The 20,956-nt window shown below is 38.3% G+C and overlaps 1 protein-coding gene across 1 annotated transcript in view; it reads right to left on the bottom strand.

Annotated features, from left to right (window-relative positions):
• nrxn2b (neurexin 2b) overlaps window positions 1–20,956 on the bottom strand; it is a 590,949-nt gene that overhangs the window by 300,683 nt on the left and 269,310 nt on the right. The window contains 3 exon segments of the mRNA XM_062444511.1: window positions 11,626–11,816; window positions 13,222–13,603; window positions 15,046–15,165. Coding sequence (XP_062300495.1) covers window positions 11,626–11,816; window positions 13,222–13,603; window positions 15,046–15,165 — 693 coding nt within the window.

Genomic DNA, 20,956 nt, shown 5'->3' with positions numbered 1-20,956 from the left:
TGCTATTTTAAACAACTCTCTTTTGTGTACGTAATATATTGTATTGGTCTGAACTAATTACATTGTTTATTTTTCATTTTGAAATTGCCCTCTTTTCCTGTCCATTATTTCTTCTGTAAAGAGGCTTTCTACATTTTACCTGACAGTTATTGAAAAAAGAAATGTATTTTTCTTTGGCCCATCTGCCTGGAGACACTTTGGATACAGCATTATGAAAACAGACAGAGTGCAGGATTTCATTTCCATCCTGTTTCTGGCCTTTAGTTTGCAAAGAGCAGAAAGAAGAATCTAATTTGGTCAACATGTTTGCTTTACTTTTATAACTCCTTCATATTAAATTGTTCTTGTTGTGCATTGTACAAATTGTTGTGTTAGTTATGTAAATTGTTGTAATTATACTACTGTTGTAATTGCAGAACATGTATTATAATTGCAGTATGTCAACTGTCACAAAAAAGGGTGAGACATTTTTAATCAAGTGTTTAACATATAAGAAATGGACATGTCATTTAACACTAGAAGATAATCTGACATAAACAATACACTCTCATATTAAAGGCTGCAACTAATGGTTGTTCTCATTATTGATTAGTCTATTGATTACTTTATATATTTTTTTAATTTATAATAGAAATTAAATGAATAAAAGCATAAACTTCACAAATGTGCATGCCTGTGCAGACACAGACACACAATTAGACTCTGAAGAGGTGCTATCTCTATCTCAGCTCCACCTATGGTGAAGAAGCTGGCATTTGATGAAGGGGAGAGATGAAGCAGGAGAAAGGAGAAGAGAGGGTGGGAAAATAGCCAAAGCTCTGAGTAATGCCATAGTAAATTGTATTGTAAGACAGGTCAGTGGGAGAAAAAAAAGCTAAAACACACTGCTCTATTGCAGCGCTCAAGCTTCCTAGCCCATCATTTACTGAAAGAGCACTGACATTGAGCGGGAAAAGAGCGGGGCTAGAGAAGGACATGAGAGAGAAATGAATAAAAGGGAAACAAAAAAGAATCTGGAGGGGAAGGTGAGGCTTTATAAGGCTGTGTGATTGACCTATATATTTTATTTAGGCTGATTTATATTGCCTATATACACGACTTGACATGAAATGTGTTGTAGCCATATCGACTTAAAAAACAACATTCAATTAAATACACACAAATAAGCATAATAAGGAGTCGGTGTGGGAAAAACAGTAATTTAAATGTTTATTTGATGCTGTAGGTTAAATGAATACCTTTAAATCTATTTATTTGTGATGATGATTCAATGTCGATAATTGATTTTAATTCTAAAAAACAGTTGTTTGGAAACAAAATAAATTATGAGGATGATAAGAACAGTGATTATGACAACATTACCAACTGTGCAGATGATGATATTGACTACGACTAATTAATGGAGCAGAGTGGATCTATCCCCAACTCTCTCTACTGTCTTCACCCTCCTACAGTAAAGCCTCTCCTGCAAGAGGTTGAAGTAACTGCTTGAGACATTCATACTATCTGACGTGAGGGGCTAATCCAGTTATGCTGCATGTGATGTGTTTAGTTATCATGCAAAATGGACTCAGTGTCTGCTTTGGAAGATCTTCATTACAAAGCCTCCTCCCTCTCTGTCATTTAAAATCCTATACCAGGTGCAAACGGAAGCAGTAGTAAAGAGGAAATTGAATAAAGGACAAATGTTGAAATCTGATTTTATGAGGAAGAGCAAAATGAGCTTTTGGGTATCTGTACTATGGTGTCTGTACAGGAGTTATTAGAGCTCAAATTTTACTTCTGCATCTAATTCACGATTTATGCTCTATAAACTGCAGTAACAGACTGAAAGAAAACTCTGGAACACTGATAATCTGAAAAACACAATCTATCAATCAATCTGTCTGATTAGTTGCAAGACACAGACTTGTTTCAAAAGAAAATATTTGAACAAGTACAAAAACTACATATATTGGTCACAATTAATTATTTTATTATTATTATTATTACTATTGAATAATATAATCATATTTTAAGTCCATTGTAGGATAATATTTCTTCTGAATGTGCATTTTAACAGCCCATACTGATATAAAGAGTCCCTATCTAACAGTAAAATGTAAGTGAACAAAATCCACTGCCCTGTTTCTATGTAAAAAAAAGAATTGTAGTTTGGATTAAATTCATAAGAGGCTTCAACAGTCTGAGTTAGTTAGTAAGTTACAATCTTTTTAGAAGAAAATTCCTGCTTTGTGTTACTATCCCTCTATTGTAACTCAGCAAAGAATTGCTGTCCAGGGAAATATAAAGAGGTTATTTTGTACTAAAAGACAAACTTTGACAGATCCCCATTTGATTTGATTAATTTGGACTGCTTAAGCCTCATAATAGCCTTGGCTGAACTTTGGTATTCATTTTTGCATGTAAAGAAAACTGTGTAGACACACTAGGAAGGAATTTCTTCACAGCCAGTATGGACATAAAGAGTGATCTCAGCACATAATAACTTAAAATGTACATGTAGTCATGTGATTAATGTTTAGAGATAGACTTCAAAAGTGTGAACCTATGAGATACAAGAACATGATTTTTTTTTTTTTTAAACATCAAAATAAATTACACCATTATGCAGTAACTGAAGCCAAGAAAAGCCAAAGTTCATAGTGCCAGGTGAGTGTGATGGGCTGAGACAAGCTGTACCAATGAAGTAAACATACCCAATGCTTTCCTCAAGCTTTTATTTTTATTCATACATATATATATCTTTGTCATGAGAGATTACTCATAAATCTGATTTTAAAGGGAAATTTATATTTAAAGGGAAACACTGGAGCATGGTTTAAGCAGGTTTCATACAACCGGCACCAGCAGCGGTCTCCATTTAGTAAAGAAATTTCAGATTGCTTTCTAAGTTAATTATCGGCTTAATAAGACCTTAAAGCATGTTAACACATGAACCCCTTAACGCTAACAGTGTACACTATTTAAGGATTACAAGGTCAAGAACATTTTCTGAAAGTAGGCTGTGTGATCAGCACAGTACAGACAAGCAGTTGCAGTGTTTTGCCTCTAGATTCAAGTTTTTTGTGTTGCTGTTTCCATAGTGGTTGGAGCAGAAATTACATTTTGATGTCCAATGATGGACAGTAAATTTCTTAAGTATGATCGCATCTATGTCTTGTGCTTGGCTTAATAGATATGCACAGTACTCTTGTTAATGTTGCCCCGGAGATGCTGATTTTAAAGGCTATCCATCGCCATGTGACATTATGGAATCATAAGAAGAGAAATGCATTCTTCTTACATAATGGAATAGATCCTGGCATTACGGTAATGTCATTTCCCCTCCACACAATGTAATGGAAGGACAGGAAAACCCTTAGGATGTAGCAATGTATGTATATCGTCATAGGACAACTAGATTGTGTTTTATGTCCATCTTGACAAGGTTCAGTTTGAATAGGTGGGAATGTTAATGCATTAGTGACAGTGTACTCAAGAGGACAGAGGATGTGCATGCACTGCGGTCATGACAATGTACTGCTCATGGCAAGTAATTAAGGCAAACCAGTTTATCGCTAAGAGCTGTACTTTTAAGGCCAGATATTAAACAGATAAAAAAGGAAAGGAGAGAATAGTATTTTTATAGTATTTTTGATATTGTATAACACCCATACAGCAGCTGTGTCTAACCCTGTCTCATATCAAAATGTGTAATTGATATCTCAGTCCACAGCACAAAACATTAGTTTCACATTAACAATTCTAAAATTGTGAGATGCCTACAGGTTTTTTTGGCCTGTTCTTTTCTATTGGCTTGCATCAACATCATGTGTCTTCTCAAACAAACAAAAATGGCTGCCATCATTTTATTCTCAGTGGAAAATGCAATATTTTAAAATTCCCACAGCAGTAAAATGCATTTTGATAACATTTCTAGCAAGAAATACACAATTTATTTTCATAAACTTCGTCCAGTGGGTGTATATGTTTAGTTGCTGAAGAGTTTACTGGTTGCTATGGACACTACTTTTGCTGAAACCATGTAGTTGCATGTTGGTTGAATCATTGTTGCATTGTGTAGTTACCTAAATTGCTATTTGTGTTATTTTATGTGACTAATGTTCTTTCGATAAAAAAAGCCCCAGGAATGAATTGAATTTGAAATGCAATACCTAGAGGAATTTTCTGGTCATGAGTCTAGATAGTTACTTAAAGAATGACATCATATGAACTACTGACTGAAATGAGTATCCTTCGCAAGGTAGCAAGGCTCACTAGGTCAGGAGGGATGTAGAGGTCAGATATCTGGAAAAGGCTCAAAGTAGAACTGGTGGTCTTACATACTGGTTGACGTGTTATGCAATTATGAATTATGTATTCCTGTCGAGTGGAAAAACCAGGAAAAGACCATGCACATGTTGGAGGGATAACAGATCCTTTCTAACCTGAGAATACATCAAGATCCCCAAAGGACTAGGTCTGTGCTCATTTACTTTTCCCGCTGCCACTGTGACCCTCACCCAAATAACCACATGGGGGCGCTGGATGGTCAAAACTATATAATTAAGTGTGGTTCTAAATATCTTAACATCTGGAGTATTATCTTGAGAAATAGAAAAAAGTAAAAACACTGGAGACTATGAAAAGCTCTCTTTTCAAAGAGAAGTGTATTTGCTATGTGAGTGTAGAATCTAGATTTACACAGTGCACTCTATTGAGCTGCCTTTGACCAAGGCACTTAACCTGTAGCCACACTACTTAAGTTGTTTACTGACTTTATAGACTCTTGTACTAAAGCAGGTCACAGGAATGAATATACAGTATGTCACTGAGCCAACCTCAAGAATGTTGTTACTGCAAATTAACTATGTTTCCTCAGAAAATATTTGCATAAATGTGCCTTTAAAAAAAGTAAATTTGCTGTCAAAATCAATAGAGCAAATTGACTTAAAGCAAGATGGTCAACTGCTAAACAACTGATTATATTTAAGTGCAAACGAAAATACTGATGATTTTTTTAAACTTGTACTGAGACTACAGAAACAACGATTCAGATCTTTACCTGTGCGATTGATATTTGCCCTAATACCCTTTAAATGTCATTTGTCTGATGGGGAGGCTACATCTGGAGTCTCATTGTCTACAGTATATGCTAGCCTTATACACTAAGTGTTACCTTTCGGTTGAAGGTTAACAGTCATCCAGTTATCAGTGTCAGAATTCCCCTCATTCCACCCCAACTTTAGCTATTGTTCTTCTACCTTGGAATAGCCTGACTGTGACTTTCTTAATATAGTGCCACTGTCCACTGTCTGTACCTAATTTAGATGGCAGTGTACACAAATCAAAATATGAAAAAATGATGGTGCTGAATGTGTTAACTTTCTTTGTTGTAGTGGAAAAAACGAGGGCAATCTGCACTTCTAGAATTAATGCAACACAGTGCTTTGTTTACCTATTTGTAAATTCTAACACCTACTTGAAGTGTGATCATAATAATTCAGATAATACAAAGTATTCCTGTTGCAAAAACACTTGTCAGGTCTTATGCTCAAAAATTCTGACAGATGTAGTCCTATTAAAGCATTGTCAGTGAAATGGTCAAAGGGAAGGTATTTCTAACATCTTACACCTTTTCAGTGAGAAAACAAACATTTCCATGTCTGCTCAAATTTGGTAATTGTTCTGCAGCCTCAAATTATTTTTATACAACAATGAACATTGATCATCGTCAAACCTTTCGTGTGTGTGTAACAAAAAAACAACAACTTTAAATTGAAATACAGGACGCATTTAACTTTATTTGAATTGTTTTCCTTTTGGACAGCGTGTACTGTCCATTGTTGAAATTACAGCTTTATCGCATTGGAGAGTGTACAGCCTTGGTGGGGATGGGGGAAAGACAATGGCCAGAATTAGTGTTGTACCTGGTCTGCTATGAGGTACGCAGAGGTTTTGGTATTGTGGCAGGATTAGTGACAAGCTTAGCTTGGTTTGTCAGACACTGATATTAACCAGGAAGAAGAAGAAGAAAGAAACGCTTTGGGGTGATCAAACGGCTAATCTCAATTTTACCGCTGGCAAGAGAAGAGCTCATTAAAATGTGTGTACCTGTTTTTCTTTTTCTCCTCCTCACCTTCCCTTGCCAAACCTCTCCTCCATATTGTGTTTCAATTTGTTCAGCTTTTGTTGAAAAATGGAACATATTCAATGTCATCTCTTTACAATTCTACACAAGTATGCCTCATTAGCAAACATCTTCAAAAAGAAAGGACAGGCACAGTCTGAATATGGTACGCCAAATTATTCCTCCTCCTTGCATCTACCCAACTGGAAAAACCCTTAATAATAATTATTATATTGTTGTTATTCCTCATTTCCCACCACTTTTAATAACGGCATTAATATCTTTGACATTGTCATGTTTCTTGCACAGGAAAGCAAAAGATTTTCCTTTTCCACATGGCCAACATTGTTTATTTCAGCTTTACAGATGCAATCAGAACAGGAGTACAAGACCAGGCAATCACTACAAAAATACAGTCATCTGTTCTGTTTGCGTGACTATCTTTGATCATCTATTGCTCTAGTTTTAGGAATCTGCATGTCACTGCTGTGGCCAAAAAAAGATCAATCACTAATTTCCAACATAAATAATTATTCCCAAACTTTAAAAAACATTACTGATTTCTGAATTTGTAACGCTACTATAAGTTCAGTGCGGTACATTTTGGTGCTGCTATATTAATAATTCAACAGTTAATCTGTTTGAACTTCTACAGATGCTTACATTTGTTGCCCTGTGCTATGTGACAGTATTGCTGTTAACTGCTAAATGATGTTACAGGAAGAGGTGAAGGGCATGTAGTATGTCCTCATTGTTAGTCAGAGAATATTCACTAATTATTAAGTGTCCTTGATTTAATGTGCTATGTTTAGCACTTACTAATTAATGATCAATATATCATTATTCAATTAATTGTGATACCTTGGCATAATTAGCATTAACAAGTGGAAACAATTAGCCTCTGCCCACCCCGAGAGATATTACTGGATGTTCCTGAAAATGAAGACATATAAAAACCCTATGGATTCCTGTCACGTAGAGGATGCTACTAATTGTTAATACTAGCTAAGCTGGATGTGGCTGATTGTCTTCTGGGTGAACATTGAAATTATTAATATTACAATGCCACAAGTATTCAGCTATAACAGCTGTTACAATGCAACACTTAATAGATAATTAGATAACACTAATTGGTGGAATCAATGTGTTTTTAAGGAATTATACATGACCACCAATTTTATTTTCAGCATATTTATTCTGAGAGCTTTAGAATCTGTGAAGATCTTTTTTTTTTTTTTTTCCTCTGTCAATTTGAATGAGTTAGAAGCTCTTCACTTCCTGCTTTGTAAGTAACAGAGCGTCCAAAGAAATTTGTTCTGACTGAAATGAGAACAAAGTGGCCTGGACATGCAGTTCTAGTTTGATAATGATGTACTAAGCTAGTGAAATGTATATGGCAGAGGTCAGCAATTCGGTTCAATCATGGGCAAAATTTGTCAGCACTGCTTATGAGGAGGCCGATGTTGCACAGGCAAGGTAAAAACTACCAAATATGCTTTTAATAGGTCTTGCTTGTTTATTTCTTTTGATTAATTCAAGAATAACATTAATTTATATAACTGTTTTATGGCACATCAGCTTATGTTAAGAAAAAGACTTGTAAACAGGAAAACATATTCTATGTTAAAATATGATTGATTTCTTGCCCACACAATATAAACAGTGCCCTGCTTCATTTACAGTTGTGGCCAAGTTTTGTTAGTGACACATACTTATTTGGTCTGATAGGTACCTGACATAATGTGGTCTCTGTTATACATATTGGAAGTTTAAGATGTAACAATGTTATATATATTGGAACTTACATGAGCCTTATGTTTACATTGTTATTTACTGTAGATTAATGAGGAGTCATGTGAAATTTGATGTAATCAATGAAACGGAAAACTTCAGCTTTTCTTAGGGGGCCAAATACTTTTGTTGGAAGGTCAGAACTTCAATGAATGTTCTGTATTATCATGCTTTACTTTCATATTGTCTGTGGCATATTTGATAAGGGTCCTTTGAAACTTGGTTGCACTGTACAAGGCTATTTTAAGGCAAACACATGGTAATATATTTGTATCACTGTGTTCAGTAGGTTGTCAACAGGAATGATAGAGCCGCATTCCTTGTATGGTGTATGTTCAACATGTCTTCTTCTGAGACTTGTATCCACTACACAAAACTAGATCCACTCAGTGCTATCCTTGGGGAATGTGTGTGTCATTCCCTCAGTGTACTTTAGCTGACAAAGAGGGATGCCTTGAAGATTTTTTGCCTGTCCAAAACAAAGAGAAGGAAGACAGAGGGGGAAAAAAAGCCCATTTTCCCCATTTTCTCTGGGCAATTACACGAATAAAGCTTGGAGAATTGTTTTTTTTTTTTTTCTTCTTTGAAATGCAGGCAGAAATGGCATTAAAACAAGAGATTGTGAGAAATGGCTTATTGTTGCTATTTCTTCTGTGATTTGCAAAGCTTTGTGTGTGACAGCTGAATATTCAGAAAAGCATACTGTGTGTGTGTCTATGTGTACAGAGATGCAAGAGGAGAGAAAATTCTGGCATCATGTTTGGTAGAATATATGTTTATGTATTTGTCAAGAGTCTTTCTCCAAGTACACACATGTTGAGGTCTGGTGCTTTGCTTAGTGGTGATGACATTACAGTGTTTGAGCTGTGTATGATATCTTGGCAGGGGAATTGTTCCAGCAGCTCTACAGAGCAAGGTTTGAATGTCCAATTAGACAAGGGAATTGAGGATAGATATACCACCCCACACACACACACACACGGAAGTCCTCTGAAACAAGATTTACAACTATTATTCTTCCCACTAGCACCAAGCTGCCTTATCCACCCTCCCCCTACAAGCAAGAGTTCTTCAGATAACGCAAAGGACCCCTGAAAATAAATATGTTTCTAACACAACAGCTCACAGATTAATAACACAGATGGAGAGTTACTCCCTAGCCATGTATACTGTGTTGATTGGGTACTGAAAAAGCAAAACAGCTGCCTTCTGTTTCTTTTTAGGAGACAAATCATTCAATGGGGGTGTGTGTACTTTTAAATATGCAAATGGGGCTATTGTCGCTGCATGGTTCTGTGGTGGGCAGCTGAAGGAACATGTCGCTGCACGCTTCACTGGTGGTATTGTATAAGAAAGGAGGTACAATTGTCCATTAATCACTCAAGATGAGTGAAGGAATGCTAACACCAGTTGTAGTTTTTAGAGAACACTGTCTTTCCCAATAAGGGGAAGACAGATTATGTCTGCATTATGTAAGATAAAATGACAACTGGGGGGTGGATCTCTTCTGCTTGAGGGTTATGAAGCATTTCTGCTTGATTAGAAAAGAGACAGAGCAACATGATTGCAAATGGTGGCAGAAATTGAAAATAGTTATGATGTGGGATATAGGTCCTGGATGAGATGGCAACCTAAAACTACATGGTCCGACACCTACCAGATAGCAGCACACTCACTTAAAAAAACGTAGACTGTCTCACTTTCTTGTCTAATCTCAGAGTTGATTAACAGCAGTCTTTGCCAAAGCCCAGACAAATGAAATCAATCAAAAACAAAACCCTCGTAAATACAGACATCAATTACTTTAAGTTACTGTAGGAGATCACCAGAGTAGATATCTTGTAAAGACTGCATGGATGCAGAGGAAACCCATTTTATCTATCAATCACTCACAATGCATAATGAATACATACTAAGCTGCTGCTTGCTATATTTAATAACCACAAAAGCAGGCATTAATTATATCTAGTAATTACTGATTCCTCTATTGACATCACAGTCTTGTGAAATGAGCACAAACTACTGTATAATGACACATAAATAATGTAACAATTACATCCCTCCTCCAAAGCATGTGACAATAACATAATTGGCCATGTGCATGATGCACCTTATTTGCATTTCACCATGAAATTTTGTGAGACCACAGTGTTAATTATATGTCTCACTGCTAAAACCCACTGTAGCTAATTTTACACACTTCATTCCCTGTGTCTCCAGATTATGACAGCTTGTTCTGCTTTCAGTACCCTTGTCTGTATCCCAGTGTAAGGACAATGGCAGAGTGCCATTACTCTATATCCCCTACCTCTTATGATTAACTTTTTTAATTGCACCATGCATACCACAGAGGACAAAACTCAAAAAAGTGCCTCTCACTAAATCACGCCTTCCCAAAAAAGCCTGGTGCATCTTTGGTCTTATGATTCCTTGCAGCCTTTAGTGGACTCTGAGGCTCACCCTGACTTCTGATGTGTCTCATACAACAATGCCAAGTAACCTCAAGAGTACTCCAATCATCTAGAGATAATCTTAATGTTAGTACTGACAGGCACTTGAAAGAGGTCCGTCCACTGCCAAAATCCTAGTGTCTTTCTTCTATGTACTTTTGTCTTTCTGACTCTACTTAGATTTCAATTGCGTCACTCATTCGCTCCACAGACAGCCTTGCTTAAGCATCCAAATAACACATGAGAGAACCTGACTTCTGAGGTCTAAAGCCTACACTTACCTGAGCTTCCAGTCCCTGTCTCCCAGCAGACCAGAGATGCTTATTCACACTTAAGTGCCTTGTAACCATGGTTATTATTTCAAGACGATTCTTGAGTACAGCATATTTTAAAGTCAAAGAGGTAAATGTGTCTCTATCAAAAGATAATCATCATATTGTAAGTCAACCATTTCCTTACAGTCAGGTGGGCAGCTTGGTCAGAACAAGCAAGTAAAAGCAAAAAGGAGTAAAGTGCAGTAGGATGAAGAGATACGATTTCATTGTTTTTGGTGTGATTGTTTTTTTCACCTTAGTTCGCAATGTTGGATTTAGGTAATATTTGGATAGCAAAAAGGGTATTGCTCTGTTGTTGCCCTGTTCCTGTAAAACCAACATCTGCTGAAAGAGTGGGGATCATCTCTCAAGGTGAAGAGGATGGGCCAGCACAGATGCTGCCAGGCTTTTGTTAAGTTTTATTTCACCCCCTGTCCACTCTTGTTTGGCAAACACATTTGCACTTGGCAGCATTATTTGGTTTTCTCTGTTTATTCTGGGCCTTTGGACTGAAACCTCCAAACATTTAAGTAAAAGGAAATAAGTATTGTGAGGTATGCATAGAAATAAATATACCTCACAAAGACACCAAGTTACATTGTTGCTCGATGTATTTACAGCAAAGAAAATTTGAATTTAGTGTTTAACAATTATATTTTTGTCACTAATTTCAGAAAAAGAGGTTCCAAGACCTCTTTAAGAAACACTCTACTACAAAAACTAAGAATTCCTCGATGACTGAGAAAACCAAGTGGATGTACAGTGGAGCTATTCTAAAAGCCACTGCGTTCCTGAGAGTGGGTCTAATTTAGATGGATTGGAGCTGGCATATGTTCATGGCAACTTTCCAACGACACTTAAGGGACAGGCCAGGGATGGTATTTGAATAGTTATTTTCAGTTAGTGGTAATGTTTTCTGGAAGTATCTATCAGTGAATGCTGGAATGTATGCTGTTACCTTTGAGGTCCAGGTTGCGGGCTCCATTGGAGTGCTGAGTAACGGTGCGTGAGTCGATCTTGAGCGTATGTACGTTGTTGGCATCCCGGGACACCACTACGTTGTGCCACTGGTTGTCATTGAGCGGCTTGTCAGAGTTGCCCTTCATCAGCGATGGCCCGTTGCCAAGGTCAAAGACATAGTGGACATACCTAACAAGAAAGATGTGGCATTAAGGAAAATGAGTCTGTGTGTGTGTTTGCATTAATATAAATTTAATTCAAAAGCAATTATTCAAATCAAAATCACTGCATGCCAGTCAGAACCATTGGTCATAAATGGGGACAATCATAACATAACTTCTTTGGCTTCACTTTAGAATTCATCATGACATGTTTCCTGCCAATAACAGACAATTCTGACAGGTCACAATCAACAACACTCACATTCCAATTGTCATGATAAGTTGACTGAAGATTGGATGACATTCCACTCTCTTACTTGTTGTCTCAATCTTATTTTCTGTGTAAGGAACACACTGTACACACCAGCACATATGAAGACTGACTCACAGCCCACTTTTCTTTTTTGTTTACGGACTGGTTTGACATGTAAATATAGAAACCTGCTTTTGTCTAAAAGCCCCCTTTTGCCCACAGGAAGACAAGGTGGCACAGTTCCGTCTTTCACACAAATATGGCTGTCTTTTGTGTTTTGGGCTGAGCTATTGTGGCTGTTTCATTCAAGGTATGTTTTTTTTTTTTCTACCTCAATTCCAATTCCTTTATGTAGCCTCTTGTCTTTGTGTGGCAGAGGAAGCTCAGGCTTTTGTGTTCGTAACAGTGCTGAATATAGAGCACAAGAGGAAGGGAGATAAACAAGCAAAAACCTCTTTTTGATACTCTAATTATGTACAGCTTTTAGGGTGATACAATTCACCGTTCACAAGTCAGCACAAAACTGTGCTAGCTTCTTCAAACCTTTAATGAAAATTCGCCAAATGCTTTGCCGGTCAGAGAAATGCACTGTGCTCAAAATGATGCATTAACAGTTATCAGTTAATGGGTTGTAAAATAAATACCCAAAAAAAGTTAGAATAAAAATGATCGGTTTCCCAACCAATAACAACCTGCAGTAAGTGCAACTCGACGGATTGGGATTATTCATCAGCATCATCAGTTTTTATTTTTGTTTTATTGCTAAGAATATAAAGTTAACATTAAAATTCAGAGCTCAGATCTTTCTTGATGGTCTGGTGATCAATTGAAAATTAACTCTATTTCATATAGTATGCAGCTGAATTGGATTTGGCAGGAAATGGCCTTGATTGATTTGCAAAGAGAGACTGCCTTAAAGCATAAAACTAAAACAGTGATTGACTTCCAGCATAAACAGACCTATGGTTTTCATGTTTTCTATCAATGACAGATTTGAGGAGGAGTAACAGTCTGAAATAGGACTTGCAATGTAAACACTGTGATCAGTAAAGACAAAAACACAGGGAATTACAGAGAAGAGCAACTGTTTTGTGACAGTAGGCAAGAGTGTTTTTTGATTGCACAAAACATCTCAACCTTTTCTTGTCAATTAATGTAACTAAAATCACATGGGACTCACCCCTTCACCAGTTCCACAACAATGAAGTCGCTCCCGTCTCCAGAGTTGAAGAGCATCAGACCGTCTGGCGTAGTGGTTTTAAACTGAAAGAAGAGGTGCATGGAGGCGTAAGCTTGTAAGGTTGCTAAAGCTAAGTAGCTGCCTTTCGTTCGAAACGTCACCGGATCTGCGATGATGTGACGCATGCCAAAGCGGGCGTTCAGCTCGCAGTAGGAGATGTCCCCATTTTTGCATTGGTCTAGGTAGGGTAAGCCGTTGAAGGTAAGGCCCTGGAGATGACCGATGAAGTTTGAGGGCACCACAGATATGAAGCGGCGTTCAGTCATGATGCCTGTCTCGATATTGTGGAACTCGAGACGTGTGTGGGCACCAGTCATCTGGCCTGAGATGGTGGAGGATATAGCAAAAAAAAAAAAAAAGTATTAATTTTAAACACTGTGAATGAATTATAACTCTAATCAAAACAGAATGTAATTCTATTCTATGTAATTCCATGTTTCCAGGCTCAATGAGTTGAGCTTCAAGAGGTTTAGACATTCTGTGGAAATTGTAGGTCAAAGTCAATCATGGAGAAGTCATGGTAATATTAAAATGTGTATATATTGCATTTAACTGTAAGGCCAAGCTTATCAAACTAATGTACTATATATGCAATGGTAAATTAGCGATAAACACATTATATGGTTTTGACATATCATTATTATGATTATTACATCTTTAAATATATTTTTGCTTCTTGATAAAAAAAACAGGTGTGTACAGTATATGGTTTTGTTGCATATGTTCACAAAGGTATTTTCCAACCTGCTGTGAAATAAATTATACAAGCATAATATTGCAGAAAATCTTCTGCTCTACCCACCACAATTTATATTGTGTTTACTGAGAGATAAGGAGTAATGAGCTTGGGTAAGTGCCAATTAAAATGTCTTCCCTGTTGAAACCTGGCCAGCCCTACATGGACTCCCTGGGCGTTTCCGCCTTTTTCTTTCCCATGAACCAGTGTGTGAACCGGGCAGAACTGCACAGGGTCATTCCTTGCTTCTGGCCTCAGCGTTCCTACTCTGTTTCCTTCATCTTGTTCACACCTTTTTCTCACCTCTTTCCTCGTCCTTTGGCCTGCCATCATTTTGCCTGAAGCCACAATACAGTGAGGGTCTGTTATTCTACCTCATACTTTGACCTTTCATCCTTCTCTTGCTATTTTTCTTAGTAGCTGGCAGAACCTCTGTACCTTTTACGCAGCTGCTCACAAACAGTCAGTTTATGTCTGAATAACTCTTCCTCTTTTAATCTTGTTTTTGTGCTATGTATAAATGAAATATAGTTCACGCTTTCAGCTTGATTTATATCTGTAGATATCATATAGATATCTTATCTATAATAGGGGGTTTGCAGATTTGGGTAGTTCATCATGCTTCATTAAAATGAGACATATTGTTAGTCAGTAAAGCTAACATTGTGACTAGAGTTGAGTATTAAGGGTTATTCACAAATGGAACCTATTATATTAATTGCAGGAATTTTAATGGCACTTGCCAACATTTGTTTTACCACTTTCCCTCAATATCATATCAACAATTAATTAACAAATCATATGCCACCTGCACGTCTGATTCATTACTAGCATAATTAATCATATTCCCCCTTTAAATGAATAGTTGTAATGACAAAAGGCAAAAAAGACATTTCTGTGGGTGGATGCTCTACGTTGGGGATGATACATGTGGATTTTTGGGTAAAACACCACCTTCACAATCACTATGGTCTCAATGACTGCCTTTCACCTCAGAAGAATCCATCTGTGTCCCAAACACAACTAACCTTCCACTGTGATGTTGTCCACGGACAGCTGCAGGCTCTTTCCTCTTCGCACCACCTTCACTGCGTGCCACTCGTTGTCATTCAGCTTCTGCCCCGCAAACAGTGTCTCAGGTCCTTTGCCTGTAGTAGGGGGGAATTCAAATCACAAACAGCACAGCGGGAAAGGTGTGTGCGCCTACCCACGCACCCTTCCCAACCCCCATACACACACACACACAAAGTTCACTCACAGTAGGTGACAGAGCTAGTGGAGAAAACCTGCATGTTTGTGAAACACATTCACACTATGGATTCTCCCAGTATGCTGGAAATGAAAGGAATCAAATATCTGGCCTGACAAACTGTAAAATCGAACGTCTTCTCAAAACCTTGCAGTGTTGCAGCAGGATGCCTTCAAAGAAAGTAGGACAAAAAAGTCGGAAACCAGCTGAGGAAGTAGATTAAAACAGGCAGCCGACGACGACTGGAGATGCTGTGTTACAAACATTATAGTAAGCCGTGTTCTGCTTTCACAGAACATATCATGTCTCAGTTGAGCACATAGAGGGCTGATGGGTGAGACCAGACGCTTTAACCGCTCATCTCCCAAACAGCTCTCCTCACTAATTCCCCTTTTCTACTTCTCTACTCCCAATTCCCTTCTGTTCTGCTTGCATCTCTTGCTGTTGTCTTGCCTCGACCTCTGAAGGAGACAATTTGATGCAAAAGCATATGGTGCTGCAGAAATGCTTATTAGAGCCGTATTTACATAAGCGTCTTTTGAAAGTGGAAAACAGGGTATTTATATATTGCCAATGACAGAGCCTTATTACATCAACATTAGAACAATTTGCGTGCGTGAGGGAGTGACAGCGAGAGAAACAGTGGGGATTTTGATTAAAAGAGCAGTCATGAATCCCTCTTTCAATGCACCGTGACAAGTTGACATGATCCATGGCTAAAACCAAGGCGATGGCTGATGCTGGCTAATAGCTTTGTCAAAGTTAGTTAAAGGATTCAAAATAAATATACATGAAGAGAGGGAAAGTATGAGATATGACAACCAACTGCCCGAGGAGAACAGTCACTTCCATTAAGCCACCTTCTGTACTATCCATGCTTTTAGGCAGCTCTGGAGTGGAGCAAGGGCCATTGTGGCTAGTAGATAAAGAAGCCACTGGCTTTCTTACACTATTAGCACTGATGATTTGTTTATAATAGATCTAATATTAGAAATGCCACTCCGTTTCCAGGGTCAGTGGCTCCTTTCTGACTCGCTGGCTAGCTGGAACCTGAGTGTATAATACCAGGTGCTGGAGTGGATGATAATAGCACAGCCTGGCAAAATATGATTGTTCCCTTTCCAGTTTGTGTGAAATTATTTAGTCTAGAGGAAAAAAGGTCCCATCAATTGATGGTACCACCTGGCAAGAACACACATGGCCCACTAGAGAATTGTTTTCCCATTTACTCCTGTTACTTTTTCATTATATTGTTTTTTTTCATGGGCTTTTTTGTCTTCAGCCACATGAAATTGGATAGAGAGACTTTTGATCACACCATGTGTGAAGTAAATATATAGAAAAAAAAGAGTGCTATATATTGCTGCAAAGAGCAAGAGTGAACAAAAGTTGCCAGCAGAGAAGTTAAAGCTGATACAAAGATAGATGGGAGGATAGGGGAAGAAATCTGAAAACACATTTAGATGAAAAAAGGAGTGAAAAACAACCCTAGAAAAGAACTAAACACTGAGAAACAAAGTGCAACAGAGCAGCAGCAGAACTGGCTGGCTGATGCAAGATGGTAAAAGTTAGAAGAGTCTAGTACGGCACAAATGAATGTGAACGGCTACCCTTTTGAATAAAGACCATGTAATATTTATTTGGCTTGCCTGCTACAGGCCGCAAGAGAGCAAGGGCAACTGCTGCACACATAGCAAGGGCCATTTGGCCATAATACCACTAACAATGGGGGGCAAAATATATATATGCTGCTCTGGCCAGCTAACCTAGCAAGAAAAAGCTGTGGGCAGAAGGTGGTGAAAGTGCAAAGAGGGACCCATTAGATTGTTGGGGTAAAGTGCAACGTACAATAATAACAACACTTGAGGAAAAGTGCAAGAAAGTTTGGGATGCGAGTTCACTGTCACATTTTTGTCTTTGCGTGCAGGTTGTGGGGGTCGGAGGTTAAATAATAGCTTGCTGAGATCACAACACTTGCACTTAGAGAATTTGCAATATTTCTACACTGGCTTCACGCCAAGACCATAATACCATCTGTGTTAGTGAGACCGATGACTGCTTCAAAACCACATATTGATGAAGCGCCTGATGTTGGCTGGGTGTGGTTTACAGCTGACAGTGAAGTGAACACTGGCGAGGTAACACTGCAAACAGGAAAGCAGAGAGTTAGCGGCCGAGGGTTAAATGAGCCAACAAGCCTTTAACGCAGCCACTGGCAGAGAGAGGCTTTGATTGCTGGAAAAACAAAGGAAGACCAGGGCTCATTAATAAACGAGTTGGCGATTATTAAAATGCTATTAATTCTCATCTTGCCACTTCTGTCCTCTCACTTCTTTTTTTTGGAGATCAGCGGGGCAGATCACAGAAACAGAGGCATTGTCTCTCTTTTGTTCCCTTCCGCTCTCTCAGTCTGTCACTTTCCTTTGCACTTTCTGAATGTGTCACATAGGAGCTGAAGAGGTGTCGGGGAGATTTCTTAACACGTGTAAAAATAGTCGGGATTGTGGATTATTTTCATTGACTTGTCAGCACACCACAAATGAGAGGTGTGATGTTTGCGGGCTGTTGCATAATCACCAGCAGTCATCCATCATTGGTAGCTGTGTTCTCTCTGTAAACAACCTTGATTAATGCAATTGGATCAATGGAACACAAACCATCAGGCCAATGGATGTGGGTTGTTGCCATCAGTCTGTATTCATGCTGTGTGATTGCTGCTGCAGCATTATGTTATACAGCTTGTGGTGTATAAATACAACTTTATGTCTCGAATCTAATCAAACATGTTGAGACAGTGAAGCTGGTGGTCACTTTGAAGTGGGCAGTGGTGACATCATTTATGTCATGAAATAAGAGAAATGTTAGCTTTCTCTGACTGTGTAGAAGTGGCTTTGAGATCCAGACGTCTCCCAGACCGCTGATGGAAAAAAAAAAAACACTCTCCAAAATCTGAGGTGCTTAAAATAGAAGCAGCTGAAAAATTGAATGTCACATGGTGAAGTGAATTCACTCATTCCTGTTCATGTTTGTCACAGACACCAAAACTCAAAGCTCCAACACCAACCATTTACTAAAAACGATTAAACCATTATGAGGCATGTTTCATTTTGGTTTCTTTTGCATGCTACATGAAAGCAGAGCAGCTAACATCCCCATTGTCACTCAGAATCACCCTTGACTGATACTGGCTACACAGCAAACTCAGCGAGATTTCCCCTTTTGTTATGCTGGCCAGAGAGGAACGATCACTGCTAGCCAACGTAATGGCCAAAACAATAGATCCACAGAGTGAGAGGGCCACAGGCTTTTCCTGGCAAGTTAAAAAAAAAAACTGATGACGAGATGACAATACAACCAGCCTTGAGTCATACGTGGGGGTAAGCCATCGAAGCCAGCCGTTTGTCAAGGTCGCTCAAGCATATGTGACCCGAGTGTTGAGACTGAAAGGGTCACTAGTGACTGCAGGGTGTGTCGGCGAGTCAAAAGGTTCAAAGTTAGCTTAGAGGGATTGAATGTGATGATGTTACTGAGCCAACAAGACAGTTTATACCCCAAACAGTGGGTCACACTTAGGCTCGGACTGAACAGCTGAGAGAGAGAGGAAAAAAGAAAAATATATATATATATATATATGTGTGTGTATTACAGTATAGAACTATGCTGTGCCCTGATTATGCCACTTTGCATTTTTTCATCTTAATACTGACTCCACTAAACAGAGGAACCTGAACTACTATGTTTTGTCGAATTCCATAAAAGTAGATCTCCTTTTACAATAGTATCACATTCTCTTTTATAGGATCTGACAGAACCTGCCATCTTCAAGTATGGGATACAGTAGTGACTGCAACTTCCAGCTTTGTGATTCAAATTCCCTGGAAAATAACATAATTATGAGCAGCCAGCACTCAGGACTTTTGAGGTCACAAGTCTCAATGAAGCTACACATGTGTGCACACACACACACACACACACACACACACACACACACACACACACACACACACACACACACACACACACACACACACACACACACACACACACACACACACACACACACACACACACACACACACACAGACTTGCAGGCACCCATGAGAAAAAGAAAAATATAACAGTGCACCGCAGTCCAATTAAAATGGGCTCATGAAAGAGCCACACTCATCCTCAGTGCTTCATTCTTGGCTCAGCAGCCCCACTCTGAGGAAAGAGGGAGGATGCTGATGCTGTGGCGTTGTGGAAAACAGGAACAGGAGAGGAAGAACGACCGAGGGGAGGGGCAGAGGAGAGAAGATGCAGAGATGAGGGGTGGATACCAGATGATTGGAATGGATTTTTCATGCAGAGCAGCAGGAGGAGGATAAAAACACAACCAGAGAGAGCAAATGCTGACATGGGGGAATTGTAATGCCTGCTTTTTTTTTGTCAATTCATATGGGAACAAAGGGGAAAGAAAAAATATGTCTCCATTAAATTCCTGCTTAGCAAGACAGACAGATGCTGTCATCAAATTGTGTTTGTGTGTGGATTTAGGATTTATTTATGTTCATCATTAGCATTTCACTACCAGGTGAAGGACCTCAGGCAACCCCCTGTTGTGCACCCATCTGGGAAAGCACATTGTGAGGTGAACATACGTTACTGTACACACTCACACGGAAGTATGTACATGCAGGTGCATGCTGCTTAGAATATATTTAAAAAGGGATGTACACTATTTCTCCCAAATGAATTTAAATCACATATTTTTGTTTGCTAGAGTACACATATCTGCTCTGTAAGTCACGTGTTCTGTGTTCTCCTTTGAGAAACAAACCAGAAGCCAAAAGGAGGAAATTTATATTATTTCATTTTTGGTGCCATTACTTTTACCTGGTACTTTGTCAGACAACTGTTCCTTGCCTAGGTGAATGATTTTAATATGATCAATAAAATATTTGCATAAAACAGTAATTGCAGCACACTGAGCCTGAGAGCATCCTGCTACACAAGAGGCACAGACTCTGAACACTGTTGAACGTGCCACGAAAATAACATTTACCATCAAAGGGCACTGGTAATCTTAGGCTAGATATCTTCAAATATCACCTCCGTGCTGTGCCTGTCAGTTGCTGTTGATCTAACATAGTCTTTGGCATACCCTTCTAGCTGCGGAGAGGAAAATAAGTATTGCTGATATACACAAAGACATTTTCTTCTTCCTTTGGATAAAAATAAAAATAGTGATTTAAAAAAAAAAAAAACTTAAAAAAAAAAAAAAAGGCATACAACTCCTATGTGTTTAATGGCTGCCACTGGTCATTAATAATAAACATAATTACGAAAATTTTGAAATTGATTGGATTGTGCCTTCAATCAATGGCGGGAAAATCATTAAACAATTTGATATGAAAAACAACTCGAATTCTTATTAGAATTGCACTGACATAAAACATATCTAAATGCTGCAATGGCTTGCACGTAATAAAATAACCACTGTTTTCACTATTTGGATTTTTTTAAAAATTAACATTAACTGCTCAGTGCCACCCAAGCATGTCCTCACACAATAAATCTCAAAAAATGTATTAAAAACAGTCTAGAAGTGTCTGTGTATAGCACCTGAAACTGTTACTAATAGTAAAGGTAAGTCATATAGTTGGTACAGATCAGAAGACTATAAGAAAGACAGGGGCAGAGGAAGAATA

The sequence above is a fragment of the Scomber scombrus genome, chromosome 23 (genome assembly GCF_963691925.1).
Source record: "Scomber scombrus chromosome 23, fScoSco1.1, whole genome shotgun sequence".
NCBI lineage: Eukaryota > Metazoa > Chordata > Actinopteri > Scombriformes > Scombridae > Scomber > Scomber scombrus.
Note: the sequence above shows the minus strand (reverse complement) of the source record. Positions and strands in the feature narration are given on the sequence as shown.